Below are 16,588 nucleotides of genomic sequence, written 5' to 3' on the forward strand. Positions count from 1 at the left end.
TCTTCTTTGAAATTTATGAGAATAAAATACCAAGAAAACTCAAAATTGAGGTTGCATTTACCAAACGCATTCCCAGCTTTGACACTTACGAACCAGCCAAAGTCCGCAATTCCTTCTCTCTTCCCCGCTCTGCTCACATGCCGCCGCCTCGGCTATCGGTTCTCTCTCTCTCTCTCTCTCTCTCTCTCTCTCTCTCTCTCTCTCTCTCTCTCTCTCTCTCATGTATATTTAATTATCCATTAAATTTGTGGTTCATGTCTTACCTCCTGTTTGGTCGCCGGGAAACGGACGTAGAAAATAAAATTCTGGGAAAAATCGGTTATCGAAATGTTGTTTCCTGCTGCTCCCAGGCGTGTTAAACGGCGTGTCGCTTATTGATGATCTAGGCGAACAATGTATCAAATCGAGTCTATGCTAGGTTTTCTGGCGGCCGGAAGTAAGAAATGTAGTGTATTCAAATGATTGATGTTAGAATTTTGAAATAATTTTCAGGTCTCAGGTGTATGTGTGTGTGTGTTCAAGTTTTGATGTAAACAAGAAATGTCGATTTACTAATTCCGTCGTCGAATTGTAGGACTGGGTTTCGATTAGATAGTACCCTTTAATTGTTCATTTTTGAGGTAGTGAAATTATTTAAAATCTCCTCAGCCAGAGATTGATAGGGTTTTCGAAGATTCGACAAACTGTGTTGTATGCCAAAGATTGGGAATTTGGGAAGCAAAGGTCCCGATCTTATGAAGATTCTATGGTGCTCCGGGGTATAGAGTATTTGGTTGCTCATCCTGTTCCCATTTCTGTTGTTTGGTCTTAAGAACTTATTCGAAGAGTTTGGAGACATTGTTGGATAATTCTTCAAAATCTAGTCTTTAGAACATTAATGAAGCATTAGATATTCATATAGGCTTCGGCTTTGGATGTGGAATTAGTAATTCAATATGTATTACGAAGTCTTACCGGTGGTTTGTTGGCATTTTCGTTATACATCAAGTGTGGATCCATTGTAGTGCTTTCCTCCTAGTCATTTACCTATCGATTTCTTTGACTATGTCTGAGGGTTCCCCGGAAAACCTCTCCCTTCGTTTCGTGATTTGAGTTATTCCTGTATGTATGTAACTTATTCTTGATGCATGCCACTTCTGGTATGAACTAACTTGAGCTGTTTTACACAACAATTTTGCCTGAAAGTAGGATTTTCGGATTGCTTAATGCATTAAAGTTTAGCACAATTGACTTTCTTGGTCTGATTCAATAAGAGATTTGATTTCTTTTTCGTATTACTAAAAAAGAGCGTTACTTTCTTCATCCTCGTTCATCTTTTTCCCTTCCATTTTCTCAATGCAGTGACTCTCAATACCCGAATAGTGAAATGGCGAAATCACATGGCAGCAATGTTTCTCCTCCTGCGCAACAGAAAGGAAGCAAGAATGTTCAGAGTGGACATTCCCAGAATATGCTCACCTCAACCTTGACTAAAGGAAATACAACCTATGATGAGTTTAAATATGGATTCCCATCTGATGGCTTATCAACTGCATCCAATAAATGGTGGGGAAGCAATAGCCCCGATGGTAATGAAGGCCTCCGTGGGAAAGGAGCTAAGACAGAGGAAGACAAAAAACCTCAGTCTGACAAATTGGCAGATGACAATGCAAGTTCAATAATGGTGGACACAGAGAAACCTGAAAGTGGGAAAGACGAGAACATTAGTCCCCAAGGAACAGATTTATTGGTGTCTGTGAGAAGAAGAGCTGTGGAAGAAAACCAAAAAGCACTTAAGCTTGGTGCTTTCCGGGGTTATGGCGCAAAGAAGCTAGGCAGAAGAGAGAGGAAACTGCTTCTCCGAATATTCAAATCTTCGACTCCAAAACAATGGATACATGACTCCTCTTAGATTCGAGGCGGATTGCTCTGGACGTTATAGATGATAATCCAAGTTAAGAGAATTCGAATTCCCATTCCTCTGTTCGAGGTGGATTACTCTGGACATTATAGATGATAATCCTAGTTAAGATTACCTAGTTTTTATTTTCGTTTTGTTTCTTTTTGGTTTTCTCAACAAGATTGTACTTGACAATTGACAGCTACATTGAATTCTGAATCTGGATTTTGACTGTACTAATATGATGACCTTGAGGCTTCGTTATGGTGTTCAGGATTGGATTGAATGAGATAACTCGCTGGATTAGTAATCACAGAAACTTCTCCCTAATAAACCCACCATGTTTTGGGGGATTGGAAGGGAGGAGATAATTTTCTTTCATGATTAATCCGTCTTTTACCTTCAACAGAACATTACCCTATCCATCCTAGACACCATACGAGGCCGGAATTACGTATGAGCTACCTGTATCAATTCAAAATCCTGCTTGCTTAGCTTATGTTCTGTTGATGGGGTTTAGACAGATAACTTTGTGCTCAAGAACCCAACAGAGATTTCTGCCTGATATCTAAGAGAGTACGTGGCGAAATTCTGTTGGTTACAGGTTAGCATATAAAATATCCAAAACTGTCGTACCCAAAAAATCTGAGAGGTTAATCTTCACCAATGAGTAAACAGATGAAGATGTCACATAAAACTATAAGTAGACCTACTAACTACTCTTTCCAACACAACAAGAAGCATTCAGAAACCCTACATTGTCAAATGGCTTCTTCTGCAATGGCTCTCACCTCCCCTTCCCTAGCTGGCCAAGCTGTCAAGCTTAGTCAATCGACTTCTACCCCTACTAGGCGAGGGCCGAATAACCATGCGCAAAACTGCAGCCAAGTCCAAAAATGTATCATCCGGCAGCCCATGGTACGGTCCAGACCCTGTCAAGTACTTGGGTCCTTTCTCTGGTGAGTCCCCATCTTACCTCACAGGAGAATTCCCTGGTGATTACGGTTGGGACACTGCCGGACTCTCTGCAGACCCTGAGACATTTGCTAAGAACCGTGAGCTTGAAGTCATCCATTCTAGATGGGCAATGCTCGGCGCTCTGGGCTGCATTTTCCCAGAACTCCTATCTCGCAACGGAGTCAAGTTCGGTGAGGCTGTTTGGTTCAAGGCGGGAGCCCAAATTTTCAGCGAAGGCGGGCTAGACTACCTGGGGAATCCAAGCTTAGTCCATGCTCAAGGCATTTTGGCAATTTGGGCCACACAAGTTATCTTGATGGGTGCACTGGAGGGATACAGAATTGCCGGTGGACCTCTCGGTGAGGTGACAGACCCTTTGTACCCCGGCGGGAGCTTTGATCCATTAGGGCTTGCCGAAGACCCAGAGGCTTTTGCTGAACTTAAGGTGAAGGAGCTCAAGAACGGAAGATTGGCCATGTTCTCCATGTTTGGATTTTTTGTGCAAGTCATTGTCACTGGAAAGGGACCAATTGAGAATTTGGCCAACCACTTGGCTGACCCCGTTAACAACAATGCTTGGTCATACGCCACGAACTTTGTTCCCGGAAAGTGAAGTTGAGAACGTGAGAGAACTGGCTTTACAGATTGTGTCAGTAGGCAGCTCACAGCTGCTGTGAGTTGGGATTTGTATTTGTGTGGTTTTGTTCATGTAAATATTGGTTGTGAAAGCAATGGAATATTTCAACAAAACCCGACATCTTTCAAGCAGGAATCAATCTTCTGGCCAACTTTGGTCTCTAGAAACCTAGTTTCTTTTATATGAAAATATGACTTTAGCTCTTGAAAATTAATTTTCTTCACATAAAATCCGACATAATTTTTTGGGTTAATCGGATAAATGGTCCCCGTGGTCATAAGGTATTCGGATGATAGCCCCTGTGGTAAAAAAATTCGAATTTAAACCCCTATGGTCTAAGTCTGTTAGGATTTATGCCCTTCTGTTAAATAATGTTGACGCAGCTGCCACATATATGCCACATGGCTGCCACGTGGCAAAAATAATAATTTTTAATTTTTTTTAAAAAACCTGAATTTTTACAAAAAAAAAAAAAAAAAAAAAACCCAGAAGCTCCCCCCGCCCTCCGCCCGTTCCCCCCCCCCCCCCGGAGCCCTCTCCCCGTGCGACCCTCCTCCCTCTCCTTCTTCCTTCTTCTTCCTCCCGCCGGTCTCCCCGCGCGACTCCTCCCTCTCCCTCTTCCTTCTTCTTCTTCTTCTTCTTCTTCTTCTTCTTCTTCTTCTTCTTCTTCTTCTTCTTCTTCTTCTTCTTCCCGCCGGAGACCAGCTCCCCCCTCGCCGGAGCCCTCTCCCCGCGCGACCCTCCTCCCTCTCCCTTTTCCTTCTTCTTCTTCTTCTTCTTGCAGATCTGGGTTTTTTTTTTTTTTTTTGTAAAAATTCAGGTTTTTAAAAAAAAAAAAAAATTATTATTTTTGCCACGTGGCAGACATTTGGCAGCCACGTGGCATATATGTGGCAGCCACGTCAGCATTATTTAACAGAAGGGCATAAATCCTAACAGATTTAGACCACAGGGGTTTAAATCCGAATTTTTTTACCACAGGGGCTATCATCCGAATACATTATGACCACGGGGACCATTTATCCGATTAGGCCTAATTTTTTTAATCGAATAAAACTCAATGATTAGATTCCACATAAGTAAATTCATTAATTAAGTTTGACTTTACGCATTTTAAAATTTTCAGATGTCTAAAATACTCATATTTAAATGTTTGATGTATACAATTAATTTCATGCGGATTGTAAGAAAGAATTAATAATTAAAAAAAAACCATTAATGTTTTAAATTCATTGCCTAATATATATTAACAATAAAACAAGCATAATATATATATAGTGCTACTAGACCCACCTCATTGTCTTATCTCCCCACCCACATTATAATCCCACCCACCACAAAAAAGTTAAAAATTAGGAGAACTAATGAAAAGAGCTTGAAAACTTTAAGTTTTAACGATAATGACAAACTAAAGGGTAAAGCAAATTGTACTAGGATTGACTTTTTAGTGTAAAAATGCGGTTTTCGTTAAACTGAACAGTACCATGAGCTTTTCGTTAAAGTTTCCTTAAAAATTAAAATGTTATTTTCTCACCCACTATTTTTTCAAAAATAACCTCTAATATATATTTAAATTCTTTAGAAGAATAGATATTAGAGTGCTCATAAACCCAACTAAGCCTTCACTAACCGCTAAGGTCTTTCTTTCCGATTTTTATTCTGATCAAAATTCCAAAAATATGATTGAAATGAGGGATAAACAAACTCATTCTGAATTGAACTCATTTTGTTCGCCTCTGTTGCATCTTACTCCAGAACCTACATTGATCCCTGCCCACAACCACGCCCTCATTCTCCTCTTCTCTGTTAATCTCCCTTGTCTGCTCTTTGACCACCCCCATGTCAAAGAACACAAAATACATACACAGAAAACAAAAAAAGCAACAACCTCAAGAAGCTCACGAAGTCAAAACCCAAACAACCTAAATAGCTAAATCAAATCATTATAAATCACCCATGTATGCACATAGAAACCTAGTCTCCCCCACATGATGACACCTAAACCTACAACAAATACGCAGCCACACAATTCGTCCTTACGACAACAAACACCAAACGCAATTTCGTTTGTTTCAAACCCAAAATACCCACTCCTTGATCTCCATCTACACCACTAAAAAAAATCCCACACCATAATCAAATGCAATGTACCAAACCAAAAATTAAAATATGTTGAAATTTTTTAGATCGACTGGCCTGGGGGCCCTACTCTAACGACACCGATACTATCCCCAACTTTACCACATGCCCAATCCGTCAGGTGTGAGATTTTACTACAAAGTATTAGTTAGAGTAGGGTAATTCTATTTAAAGTCATCGCTTTTCTTTACCCCCACCGATGTGGGACTGCTAACACGCACCCTCACATGTAACTTCATTTAGTGGTTCACACGTAGAGATCTACACATCGACAATTGAAACTTAGAGGTCGGCTCCAATGGAGTCCAAACTTGTTTTCAATCTTTTTTCAGGAAATGACTCTTAAGATCTCATAGGTCGGCCCTATGTTAAGAGTTCAAGCTTGTTTCCAAGCCCACACTTCCTTGTGACAAGCCTTTAGCTTGCATGGACCCGTAACCGTGGACTCTGATATCATGTTGAAATTTTTTTAGATCGGTGGGCTGGGGGGCATTCTAACAACACCGATATTGTCCCCAACTTTACCACCTGCCCAATCCGTCAAGTGTGGGGTTTTACTACAAAAGGCCTAGGTATTAGTTAGAGTGAGGTAATCCTATTTAAAGTCATTGCTTTTCTTTACCCCCACCGATGTGGGACTGCTAACATGCCCCCTCACGCGTAACCCCATTTTGTGGTTCACACGTAGAGATCTACACATCGGCAATTGAAACTTAGAGGTCGGCTCCAATGGAGTCCAAACTTGTTTTCAATCTTTTTTCAGGAAGTGACTATTAAGAACTCAAATGCCGACTCTATGTTAAGAGTCCAAGCTTGTTTCTAAGCCCACACTTCCTTGTGACAAGCCTTTGGCTTGCATGGGCCCGTAACAATGGGCTCTGATACCATGTTGGATTTGGATCGACAAGCTCGTTGGGCCCCACTCTAACGACACCGATAATGTCCCTAACTTTACCACCTGCCCAATCCGTCAGGTGTGTGATTTTTATCACAAAATGTCTCGGTATTAGTTAGAGTGAGGTAATCATATTTAAATCCCATTTTCTTTTTCAGGAAGTGACTCTTAAAAACTCAGAGGCCAACTCTCTGTTAAGAGTTATGGCTTGTTTCCTTCTTGGTGACAAGCTCGTTGGCTTGCACGAGCCTGAACCTTGACTCTGATACCATATTGAAATTTTTTTAGATTGATGGGCCCGGTGGACCCCACTTTAACAACATCAATACTGTCCCCAACTTTACCACCTACTCAATCTATCAGGTGTGTGGTTTTACTACAAAATGCCTATGTATTAGTTAGAGTGGGGTAATCCTATTTATAGTGATTACTTTTCTTTACCCCCACTGATGTGGGATTGCTAACACGCCCCCTCACATATAACCCCATTTAATGGTTCACATGTGGAGATCCACACATCGGTAATTGAAAACTCAGAGATCGGCTCCAATGGAGTCCAAAATTGTTTTCAATCTTTTTTCAGGAACTGACTCTTAAGAACTCAGATGCCGGCTCTATATTAAGAGTCCAAGCTTGTTTCCAAGCCCACACTTCCTTACGATAAGCCTTTGGCTTGCACGGACCCGTAACCATAGGCTCTGATACCATGTTGAAAATTTTTAGATCAACGGGCCCAGAGGGCCCCACTCTAACAACACCAATATTGTCCTCAACTTTACCACCTGCCCAATCCATTAGGTGTGGAGTTTTACCACAAAATGCCTCGATATTAGTTAAAGTAGGGTTTCTTTTCACCCACCGATGTAGGATTCCAACAACACACCCCTTCACGTGTAACCCCATTTAGTGGTTCACATGTGGAGATCCACACATCGGCAATTGAAACTCAGAGGTCGACTTTATGTTAAGAGTCTAGACTTGTTTCAATAGAACTTATAGGCTGTCTCTCTGTTAAGAGTCCTGGCTTTTTTCCTTCTTGGTGACAAGCTCGTTGACTTGCACGGGCCCGAACCTTGACTCTAATACCATGTTGGATTTTTGGATCAACAAGCCCATTAGGCCATACTCTAACGACACCGATACTCTCCCCAACTTTACCACCTGCCCAATTCGTCAGGTGTGAGTTTTATTACAAAAGATCTCGGTATTAGTTAGAGTGAGGTAATCATATTTAAACCCCATTGTTTTATTTTCACCCACCGATATGGGATTCCAACAAAACCTACCTCAAAGGTTTTGTTGATTGAATGTGAAAATTTGCAACTTTTTATTACAAAACAGTGACATTGATATAAGAGCCACTATGACTAATAATTAAAAATCGATTACCAAAATAAAATCAGAAATAATTCATAACAATACAAATTTGAAGTGAGAGAGGATGCAGAAATAAGACAGTGAGTAAAATTGATACTAAGTCATTATTTTTTTTCATTTGTCTTTATATGTCATTATTGACACACCCCGTCCCGAAGGAGGGCATGCTGGCCGTCACGTGAGAGTGACGTAACCATTTGCACAGTACGGAAGCTTTAATTATACAATTTATATCCATTGATTATAGACAATGGAGTCGGGTAACGATTGAGAACCGTTATCCATTGTGGTGTATTGACGCTCATTTGATCAGTTCAAAGGTGCTTGTATATTTTCAAAGATTGACTTGAGGTCTGTTTATTATCAATTGAAGATTATGAGTAACGTTGTTCCTAAGATTGTTTTTCTGGACTCGTTATAGTCTTTATAAAGTTTGGTGATGCTATATGGATACTCATGCTGTTTTATGAGTTGATGGATGAAGTATTCCAATAATACCTTGATAAATTGATATCATTTTCATTGAAGATATTCTGGCATATTCTGAGCCAGAGCAGAGCATGTAAACGTATTAAGTCGATGAAGCAAAGATTGAGAGAACGTTAGTTGTATGCTAAGTTTAGCAAAAGCTAAAGTTAAATGAATCAAGCAGCATTTCTGGGAAAGTATACAAGTTTTACGGAGAGGGGTTACAACGTTTTGAGAAATGTTTGGATTTGGAAAAGAATTGTTTTACTGACCCACTCAATTTTGGTTTTGCGCCCCTCCAGGTTCAAGAATCACAAAGGTGTGGTGACTACGAGGAATTCGACGGTGTTCTGACAGATTGAACAAAATTAGGACTCACCTTCGGGTGTATCAACTTATAAATTGTATAATTAAAGCTTCCGTACTGTGCAAATGGTTACGTCACTCTCACGTGACGGCCAGCATGCCCTCCTTCGGGACGGGGTGTGTCAATTATACAAGAGGATAATTTTTATTAAACATGGGTGGGAAAATAAGACAGTGAAATGAATTTATCAGCACTCTATATATAATAATACAAGGGGTGGTTTTGGGTTAGGAAAACCCGAACCAAATGGTTCAGGAAGAGGATAAAAACCGAAACCAAACCAATTATTTCGGTTTATTGAAATTTGACCGAAATGGTTTCGGTTTTTCGGGTCGGCTGCTATTCGGTTTGGTGTCAAACCATTTACAAACTAAATGCCTTATGTCATTAATCAACCCAATTGAAGAACAAAAAAATCATAATCACCATACTAAAATTCAACTTGAAATCAAGTTCAAATCCATTTCATTGACAGGTAACACTGGTCATTAAAGTAATTAGGCAAATCCATACAAATTTGTTCAAAGACACATGAATTCTAACAAGCATATCCTTATTGTATAAGAGATTCAATTAGACACATGAATTCTAACAAGCATATCCTCATTCTAACAACGATGGTCAACGGTAACTGATCAATGTGACTTTCTCTAAACAAAGGGTTCTTCCTAGGAATGGCTGATCAATGTCTCAGTCTAGAAGTATATTCCTCTATGATCCCACTTAGACCCATATAATTGATCCCCAGCAATCACATTAGGGAAACAAAAGGATCTGTGGTATTAATGATGGATCCCCAGCAAAAAATTGATGGATCCTCAGCAATATATTGATGGATCCCACTTAAAATATTTTTTTTTTAATTTTACGTTGAGGTTCAATTTCAGTTCAGTTCCCGATGTTCAAAACCGAAGCCAAACCATTTTTATGACTTCGGTTCGGTTAAACCATTTCAAAACCACGAAAATCAAACAGTTAGATGCAATCAGGTTTAGTTAAATTTCGGTTCAGTTCCAAGTGCCCATCCCTAAGGATATATGGTGAAGGCTGATAGGATTCAAATCAAAACTCTAATTTTAATTCAAAATTCCAAAATCGAAACCCCCTAATTACAATTTAAAATCCCTAAAACTGAAACCCTAATTCTATTTTAGAATCCCAAATCAAAACCCTTATTACATTTCAATCCCAAATTGAGACCCTAATTCTATTTAAGAATTCCCAAATCACAACCCTAATCTCCATTTCAGAATCCCAAATTGAAACCCTAATTAAATTTGACGAATTAGGGTGAAATTTTTTACTTTCTACACTGCAGGCGTCGAAGGTGAAGGAGAGTGAGAAGGCATTGTGTCGGAGTCGTCGGATGAGATAAATAGGGAAGGGGTCACATCGATGGTGTGGAAGATGTGCGGTATGGTGTGGGTGTGGTGTGGCCGGAGAAGGGCTCACACACCTTTCTAATTTTCGGCCGTCAGATCGGATGAATTGAAGAAGATCAACGGCTAAATATTAACAAAAAGTGTGTGAGAAGTAATTTGGGGTATGTAGATAGCACACCCCGTGATATATTGTTATTTTGTGTTGATTTGTGAATAGTTTACGTTAGATTTGAAAATTTAACAGATGTATCAACAATCCACAAGAGTAAATTTATCCTCTCTTTCCAAGAATCTCAAGAGGTCAATACTCTCATCAAAGAGTATGTGACGAAATCATATTGGCTTGAGATCAACACCTAACAAGTGGAACATATGTCCAACCATCTGGAATTGAAGACGTCTCCCACCACGAAGAGCAATGAGCAATTCAATTGGCTAAAGCTCAAAGCATATAATATCCAAAATATTATAAATAGGCAAAAGTTGGAGAGATAATCTTTGCTAGGGACACGAGTGAAGTGGGTGCAAAAAATCACATTATTTAGTTTCGTAACTATAACACAAAAGGATTGCAGGTAAAAAGAGGAAGGGATGAATACTGATATTATTGCTTTCACTTCTTTTTGTTGTTGTTGTGTATTGTAATCGCACACGGAGTACTCTTTAAATAGAGTCACATCCGTGACAAACCAAAAAGTGAAATGATTGCCCTTTTGAAAACATCACACAACAACAATTACACTACTATCCTCAAGTCTTCCTCACTTAAAGCATGTGGACATTCATTATCACAATTTTACAACATAAAACAGTTTTTAACATTTTCTTTCTGTTTTTGGAAGTAAACTAGTGGAGCATATCAAACCCACAGGAAATCATCAAATCTCCAATTGAACAAAATCGATCGTGAAAATCCTTGGAACATCGTTTTCACCAATGAAAAAAGGAATGAAAATATCACGTAGATAAGCTCCCCATGCACCAAAATAGTATATATACCCACCTACGTCTCTGACCAAACAACAACAACATTGTGCAGACTAACTAAGAGTAATATACTCAGTAGTCATACACTATATTTCATCTTTTCTGAAATGGCTTCTTCAACAATAGCTCTCTCCTCTCCTTCTCTTGCTGGCCAAGCTGTGAAGCTTAATCCTTCTTCATCTAACCTTCTTGGTGAGGGTCAAGTCTAGGGATGACAATTCTAACCGTTAAACCCGATAATCGTGGATAACTGTCCGAATGGATTGGATTTGGATATGAAAATTCAGGTATGATATGGATATGGGGAAAAACCGTGAACTTTATTTGGTTATGGTTTTGGATATGGTTATAGGGGTCCCCAATCCATATCCATCCCTAAATCCGACCCGAATATATACTCTGTGTGTGTGTGTATATATATATATATTTGATATATAATATAATTTTATTTAATTTATCAAACCCTCCCTATACTAATTCATTATGCATGCATCAAACCCTATACTATCTTTATTATGCACCAAACATCATGCATGGGGCATACCAACAACCTCATCAATTCAATACTCTTATTGTTATACTCAACCAAATTAATTCATTGAATCATTTTATATATCAATTATCAAATGTTCCAAGTTTATCAGATTCATCTCTCTTCAAGAGTCTCACTGTCAAGAAATTAATTCATTGAGTCAATTTGTTTTGTCTTCCTTTCGTATTTGCTTTTGTCCTCTTTTTTTTTATTGGACCAATTTATCATATTGGCTTATCATAAATAGCTTCAAATATATTGATATGTTTTTTGTAAGTGGATGTTGCTATTTAATGATGGAATTAGTATCTACTAAAATTTATAGTGCATCAATTGGATGAATATAATTTTTTTTTAAATTTTTTTTACGAAGATGGATATAACCGATAACCGATTGAAAATCCGTTAACCGGTGGATATGGTTATGGATAATCTCCGATGGTTAAATTGCGGTTATGGATATGGTTAATTTTCGTGATTATAGGGATGAATATAGCATTTCCGTCTCCAAACTGAACCGTTGCCATCCCTAGTCAAGTCACCATGCGCAAAACCGCAACAAATCATGTATAGAAAGCAACAAATTAATTATTAAAACTGATACACTATTTTGGCTACATGATCTTCATGTGTCCTTTAGATATATCCTAAATGTGGGGAATGTGATATATTAAACTAGTACTAGTATAATAGAATATATAAAAAAGTAGTGAACAATATAGAATATATACAAACCTAGTGAACAATCAACATAAGTTATTCAGGGTGCGTTGACTACCTCGAACTGAACTGGTATTAGGTGTAAGACTATATTAGAGTTGCACACTTGTATTTAATATCTTATACAGATTCAGGATTGCAAAGATTGATTTCAATAATACTTGTACGCTAATAAAGAGTGTATTATTAGGATTTTATAGCTAAATGATACGATTAGTAAACCTAATTAGATATGAATACTAAGGTTTAGGTGATTAAGTCTTGTTCGAGTAGAATTACATGATGGGAAGATTCTTACTCGGACTCACTAGTAAAAAAAAATACTTTGTGCGACTTACATACATTTGTCGCGCAAAGTCAAAAATCGTTGCTCAAGGGTTTGCGTGACACACTCTTCGTCTCGCGCTAATCGTCGCGCCAAGGCAGTGACGGTAAGGTTTGCGTGATGCACGTGCAAAGTACTTTTGCGCGACACTCGTCATACATCGTGCAAAGTACTTTGCGCGATGCACTGCCTACGTCGTGCAAAGTAACTTTGCGCGACGCACGTGCTACGTCGTGCAAAGATAATTTGCGCGACGCACATCCTAAGGCTCGCGTCTTTCAAACCCTTTTTTTTTTAATTAGTGAAAAATAATTTTTTTTAATTTTTGATCAATATTGTAATTAAATTCTAAAGAATAATTAATTAACCAAGCAAAAGTATTTAATTATAAAATATATGAAAATGTACATACAAGATGTCCGAACAAAAAAGAAAAAACTACAAGTGAACTAGGTTTAATAAATCAGGCTACTGGGTATCAACATTGCAAGGTGGCTCTGAGGTCGAAGGTGGAGCAAGATGAGGTGCTGGTAGCGAGATTTGGAGGCCGGACATCTATATGGCTTGTACAAGTTCTTGCACCCTCCCGACACAGGTCTTCATCTCCTCGCCCTGGGCCCTCAGCTGCATGCAAGAAAACAAGATAACTAAGGATCAGCAGCATGGAGACGATTAAAGAAACAAAAGGCAAGATATGATTATGAAACATAACTTTGCAAATAAAAAGAATGTAAAAAAACTATCCACACCTTTAAGGATTGCTAGAGCAAGGATCTCAAAGAGTAAAGATAGCGTTACAATGTACAAAATGAACACCTGCACAATCAAGGTAGACAGATTATTAACGGTGGAATCAACATAAATGACAAAAAGCAAAAATCAATGTTTGCATTCTGCACTGTATGATATATTAACAGTGGAATAAACATAAATGACAAAAAGCAAAAATCTATGTTTGCATTCTGCATTGTATGATATATTTTCAAATGGTGGAAGTGAGACAACATTAGTAATTAACAACCACCCGCCGCATACAACTATGTATCTTTGCCGTAGTTAATTTTTCATTTCTTCGAAAAGGAAACTTAACCCTATACATCAGGTTTGTCTTTGAAGATCTAGAAACAGTAAGCAAGTTGTTTTGCCACTCATATGTGCACAATCTACAGATTATTTTTAGGAGAAATTAGGTTCACATCCTTCTTTTTGTTACTCCATTAATTAAAATCATATTCAATTTTTTATCAAGGTTCTTGGATATTAATAACATCATTAAATATTTGAATAATAAAATATTTTTATTTTTAAATATATTCCCTTAGTGTTAAAAATTTTAAAATTAGTATATTTATATTTATGGCTAAATTTTTTATCATATATTTTTATTTTTATTTTTAGTTTTAGTTTGTACCTATTTTTAATTTGTACCAATTTTCTTTTCATTTTTAATTTGTACCCATATATTAGTTTCTTTTTGTGCCCATATTTTTTAAAGTTTTATTTGTGTTTGTACCCATGTGTATACCGTCACGTGACATTGTATATTTAATCAATGATAGAAAAATTACATATGGTATATTTATGTTTTATGCCTAATATTTATATTTTGAGTTTGTACCCACTTTTAATTTGCAACATTTTTTTAAATTTGTAGTATTTTCTTTTTAGTTTTATTTTGTACCCATGTATTAATTTCTTTTAGCGCTTATATTTTTTAAAAATTCATTTGTACTCATAATTTTTTAATCTTTTATATGTACCCTAATTTATTTATAATGTACCCATTCTTCTTTATTAATGTACCACTTTGTTATATATGAAATGTACCAAATTTTTTAACACCATGGATTACATTCTTTTGCCATTTATTATTTCTTATTTTTACATAGTTTTTATCCATTTATTCAATCAAAATGTTTGAATTTTTTTATTGTAACCGTTTCTAATAGTATCATAATGAGGGATTTTAAATTTATAGGATTATAAATCTCATAAAATATCAAACAATTAATGTCAAAACTATAAAAATATAAATATTAATTGTAATATAATGAGTTGTACAAAGTTAAGAGACTTTGATTAAACTTTGAATACCATTAAGGTTTTAGTCAAAGAATGTTAAGGATTAGGAACCGCATCAAAATTATCCCTTATTTTTAATTTTCGTTCTTTTAATACTCAAAAACAATTCAAAGAGCAAGAAAAGGGTTTCAAATGACAACCTACAAACAAACTAATATACAATTATTAACATCAATCTGTGCAAGAGAAAGGCCATTCTATTGCAAAGAAAACGAAAATAGAATGGACCTAGTTAGTAAGAAAAAGGCTGGTTCAGAGTAATTGATAGGTCCAGAAGCTTAGTGACCTCACCGAATCCAACGGAAAGGAGAAACAGAGACAGAATAATCACTTCCTTGTGCCAGGAAGTGTTAAAACATTTATCAACATCTGCTCAAACTCTTGCCACAAGAGTTTACATTTGTTAGCATAAGTGGTGACTTGTAGGCAATGACAATCAATCCCAACTCTTGGTACGTAGTAGTGTTACTATTGTTGTTACTATTACTGTTTTGAGAAACAAAACTATCTAACTTACAAAGTAAATAAAATATGATGTTTTAGTGAACCACGCCTAGCGATATTTCGTATCATGGTTAGCGTGGTTTCTTCCTAGCACACAAATCACACACCAACTTATACTTTGTCGTTAGCAAGTCTCCCCACATTCAAAAGGCCACATGGCGCAGTGATGAACCTAACTGTACACTTGACAAGTTGAAATAATGCAGAAAAATAAAAAGAACAGAGAAATAAACCTTCAGGGGCTTTAAGGGCACCTTTCTTTAAGGCATGCTCAAAAAAAAAAAAAAAAATCGAAGAATTCTAGGTCTAAAACAACCATGTTTACAGGAAACTTAATTTAACATGTTGTCCCCTGGTACTCAAGATATGTAATGATTGCGGTTAAATGGGAACCTACAACTTGACCACAATTATGCACGTAAAGAAATCACTCTCTTGAGATCCAATTCCCCAACCAATCAAATTATCAAATTTAGAAACGAACACAAACCAATAATATCCTTTAATTCAAACGTGTTTTCTGTGTAAATTATGCTGATTACCGTGAAATTATCCAATAATATCCTTTAATTCAAACGTGGTTTCTTCCCAGTACACAAATCACACACCAACTTATACTTTGTTGTTAGTTTAACTCACTCAATGCAGGTCTCCCCACGCTCAAAATGCCACAAGTTGAAATAATGCAGCAATTTGGTAATAGATAAATTTGTGACAAAAACCCATCGAAAATCAGAAACCCTTACCTTGATTTTGGGACTTGATTCGCGTCGGCTTCGAGATTCCCATGGCGGCCTGTCGTTTGGGTTCAAGGTCTGGGTTCAACGACCCAAGAGAAAAGACAGGATTTGAGGTCAACGGGGAAAGAAAGAGAGGGAGATTTGGGGTCTACGGGGAAAGAAAGAGGGAGGGTTCAATTATTTTGTCAAAACTTGGAAAATTGAAAAAAAAAACGCCTATTTTTCACTATTGGACCGCCAAATTTATCACAATTCGCGCGGCGTAGTTATACAATTTGACGTCGTGCAAAGTGGTTTTGCGCGACGTTCACATTAAGGGGTCTCGCAAAGTGTTTTTTCAAAAAACAAAATTATTATAAAAATTACTGAAAAATGTGATTTTCCTCCTTTCAAATTAATTTTTTTTTAAATAAACCCCACAATAATATATTTTTCTAACAAAAACCCACAATAATTTTTTCTACATATATATCAATTAATTTCTTAAGTGTTATAAGTACAAAATATATAAATTAAAATCTACTTTGTAAATATATATACCATTGAACTTGATGAGAAACGCATTGTACGAAACTAGTTTCAATGATCTAACCGTCA

At 37.2% G+C, this 16,588-nt stretch overlaps 1 protein-coding gene, 1 long non-coding RNA gene and 1 pseudogene across 2 annotated transcripts; 2 read left to right on the forward strand and 1 right to left on the reverse strand.

Moving 5' to 3' along the window:
* LOC103430202 (uncharacterized) lies at positions 1-2,138 on the forward strand. Its single transcript, XM_070816850.1, has 2 exons — positions 1-158; positions 1,342-2,138. The coding sequence occupies exons 1-2, from the start codon at positions 16-18 to the stop codon at positions 1,889-1,891; spliced, it is 693 nt and encodes a 230-aa protein (XP_070672951.1). The 5' UTR covers positions 1-15; the 3' UTR covers positions 1,892-2,138.
* Positions 2,139-2,436: 298 nt separating this feature from the next.
* Positions 2,437-3,604, forward strand: LOC139193581 (chlorophyll a-b binding protein 40, chloroplastic-like; annotated as a pseudogene).
* A 9,424-nt stretch (positions 3,605-13,028) lies between these two features.
* LOC108170839 (uncharacterized) lies at positions 13,029-16,240 on the reverse strand. Its single transcript, XR_003770850.2, has 3 exons — positions 15,998-16,240; positions 13,415-13,481; positions 13,029-13,289 (listed from the first exon to the last, which is right to left on the reverse strand). It is a non-coding gene; the product is annotated as an uncharacterized lncRNA (long non-coding RNA).
* Between the last annotated feature and the right edge of the window lie 348 nt (positions 16,241-16,588).

This window comes from Malus domestica, chromosome 17 (assembly GCF_042453785.1).
Source record: "Malus domestica chromosome 17, GDT2T_hap1".
Taxonomy (NCBI): domain Eukaryota; kingdom Viridiplantae; phylum Streptophyta; class Magnoliopsida; order Rosales; family Rosaceae; genus Malus; species Malus domestica.

Coding starts and splice junctions, on each gene's coding strand:
- LOC103430202 (XM_070816850.1), top strand. CDS start 16: ATGAGAATAAAATACCAAGAAAACTCAAAATTGAGGTTGCATTTACCA. Junction 159..1,341: donor TGCCGCCGCCTCGGCTATCG/GTTCTCTCTCTC, acceptor TTCTCAATGCAG/TGACTCTCAATACCCGAATA.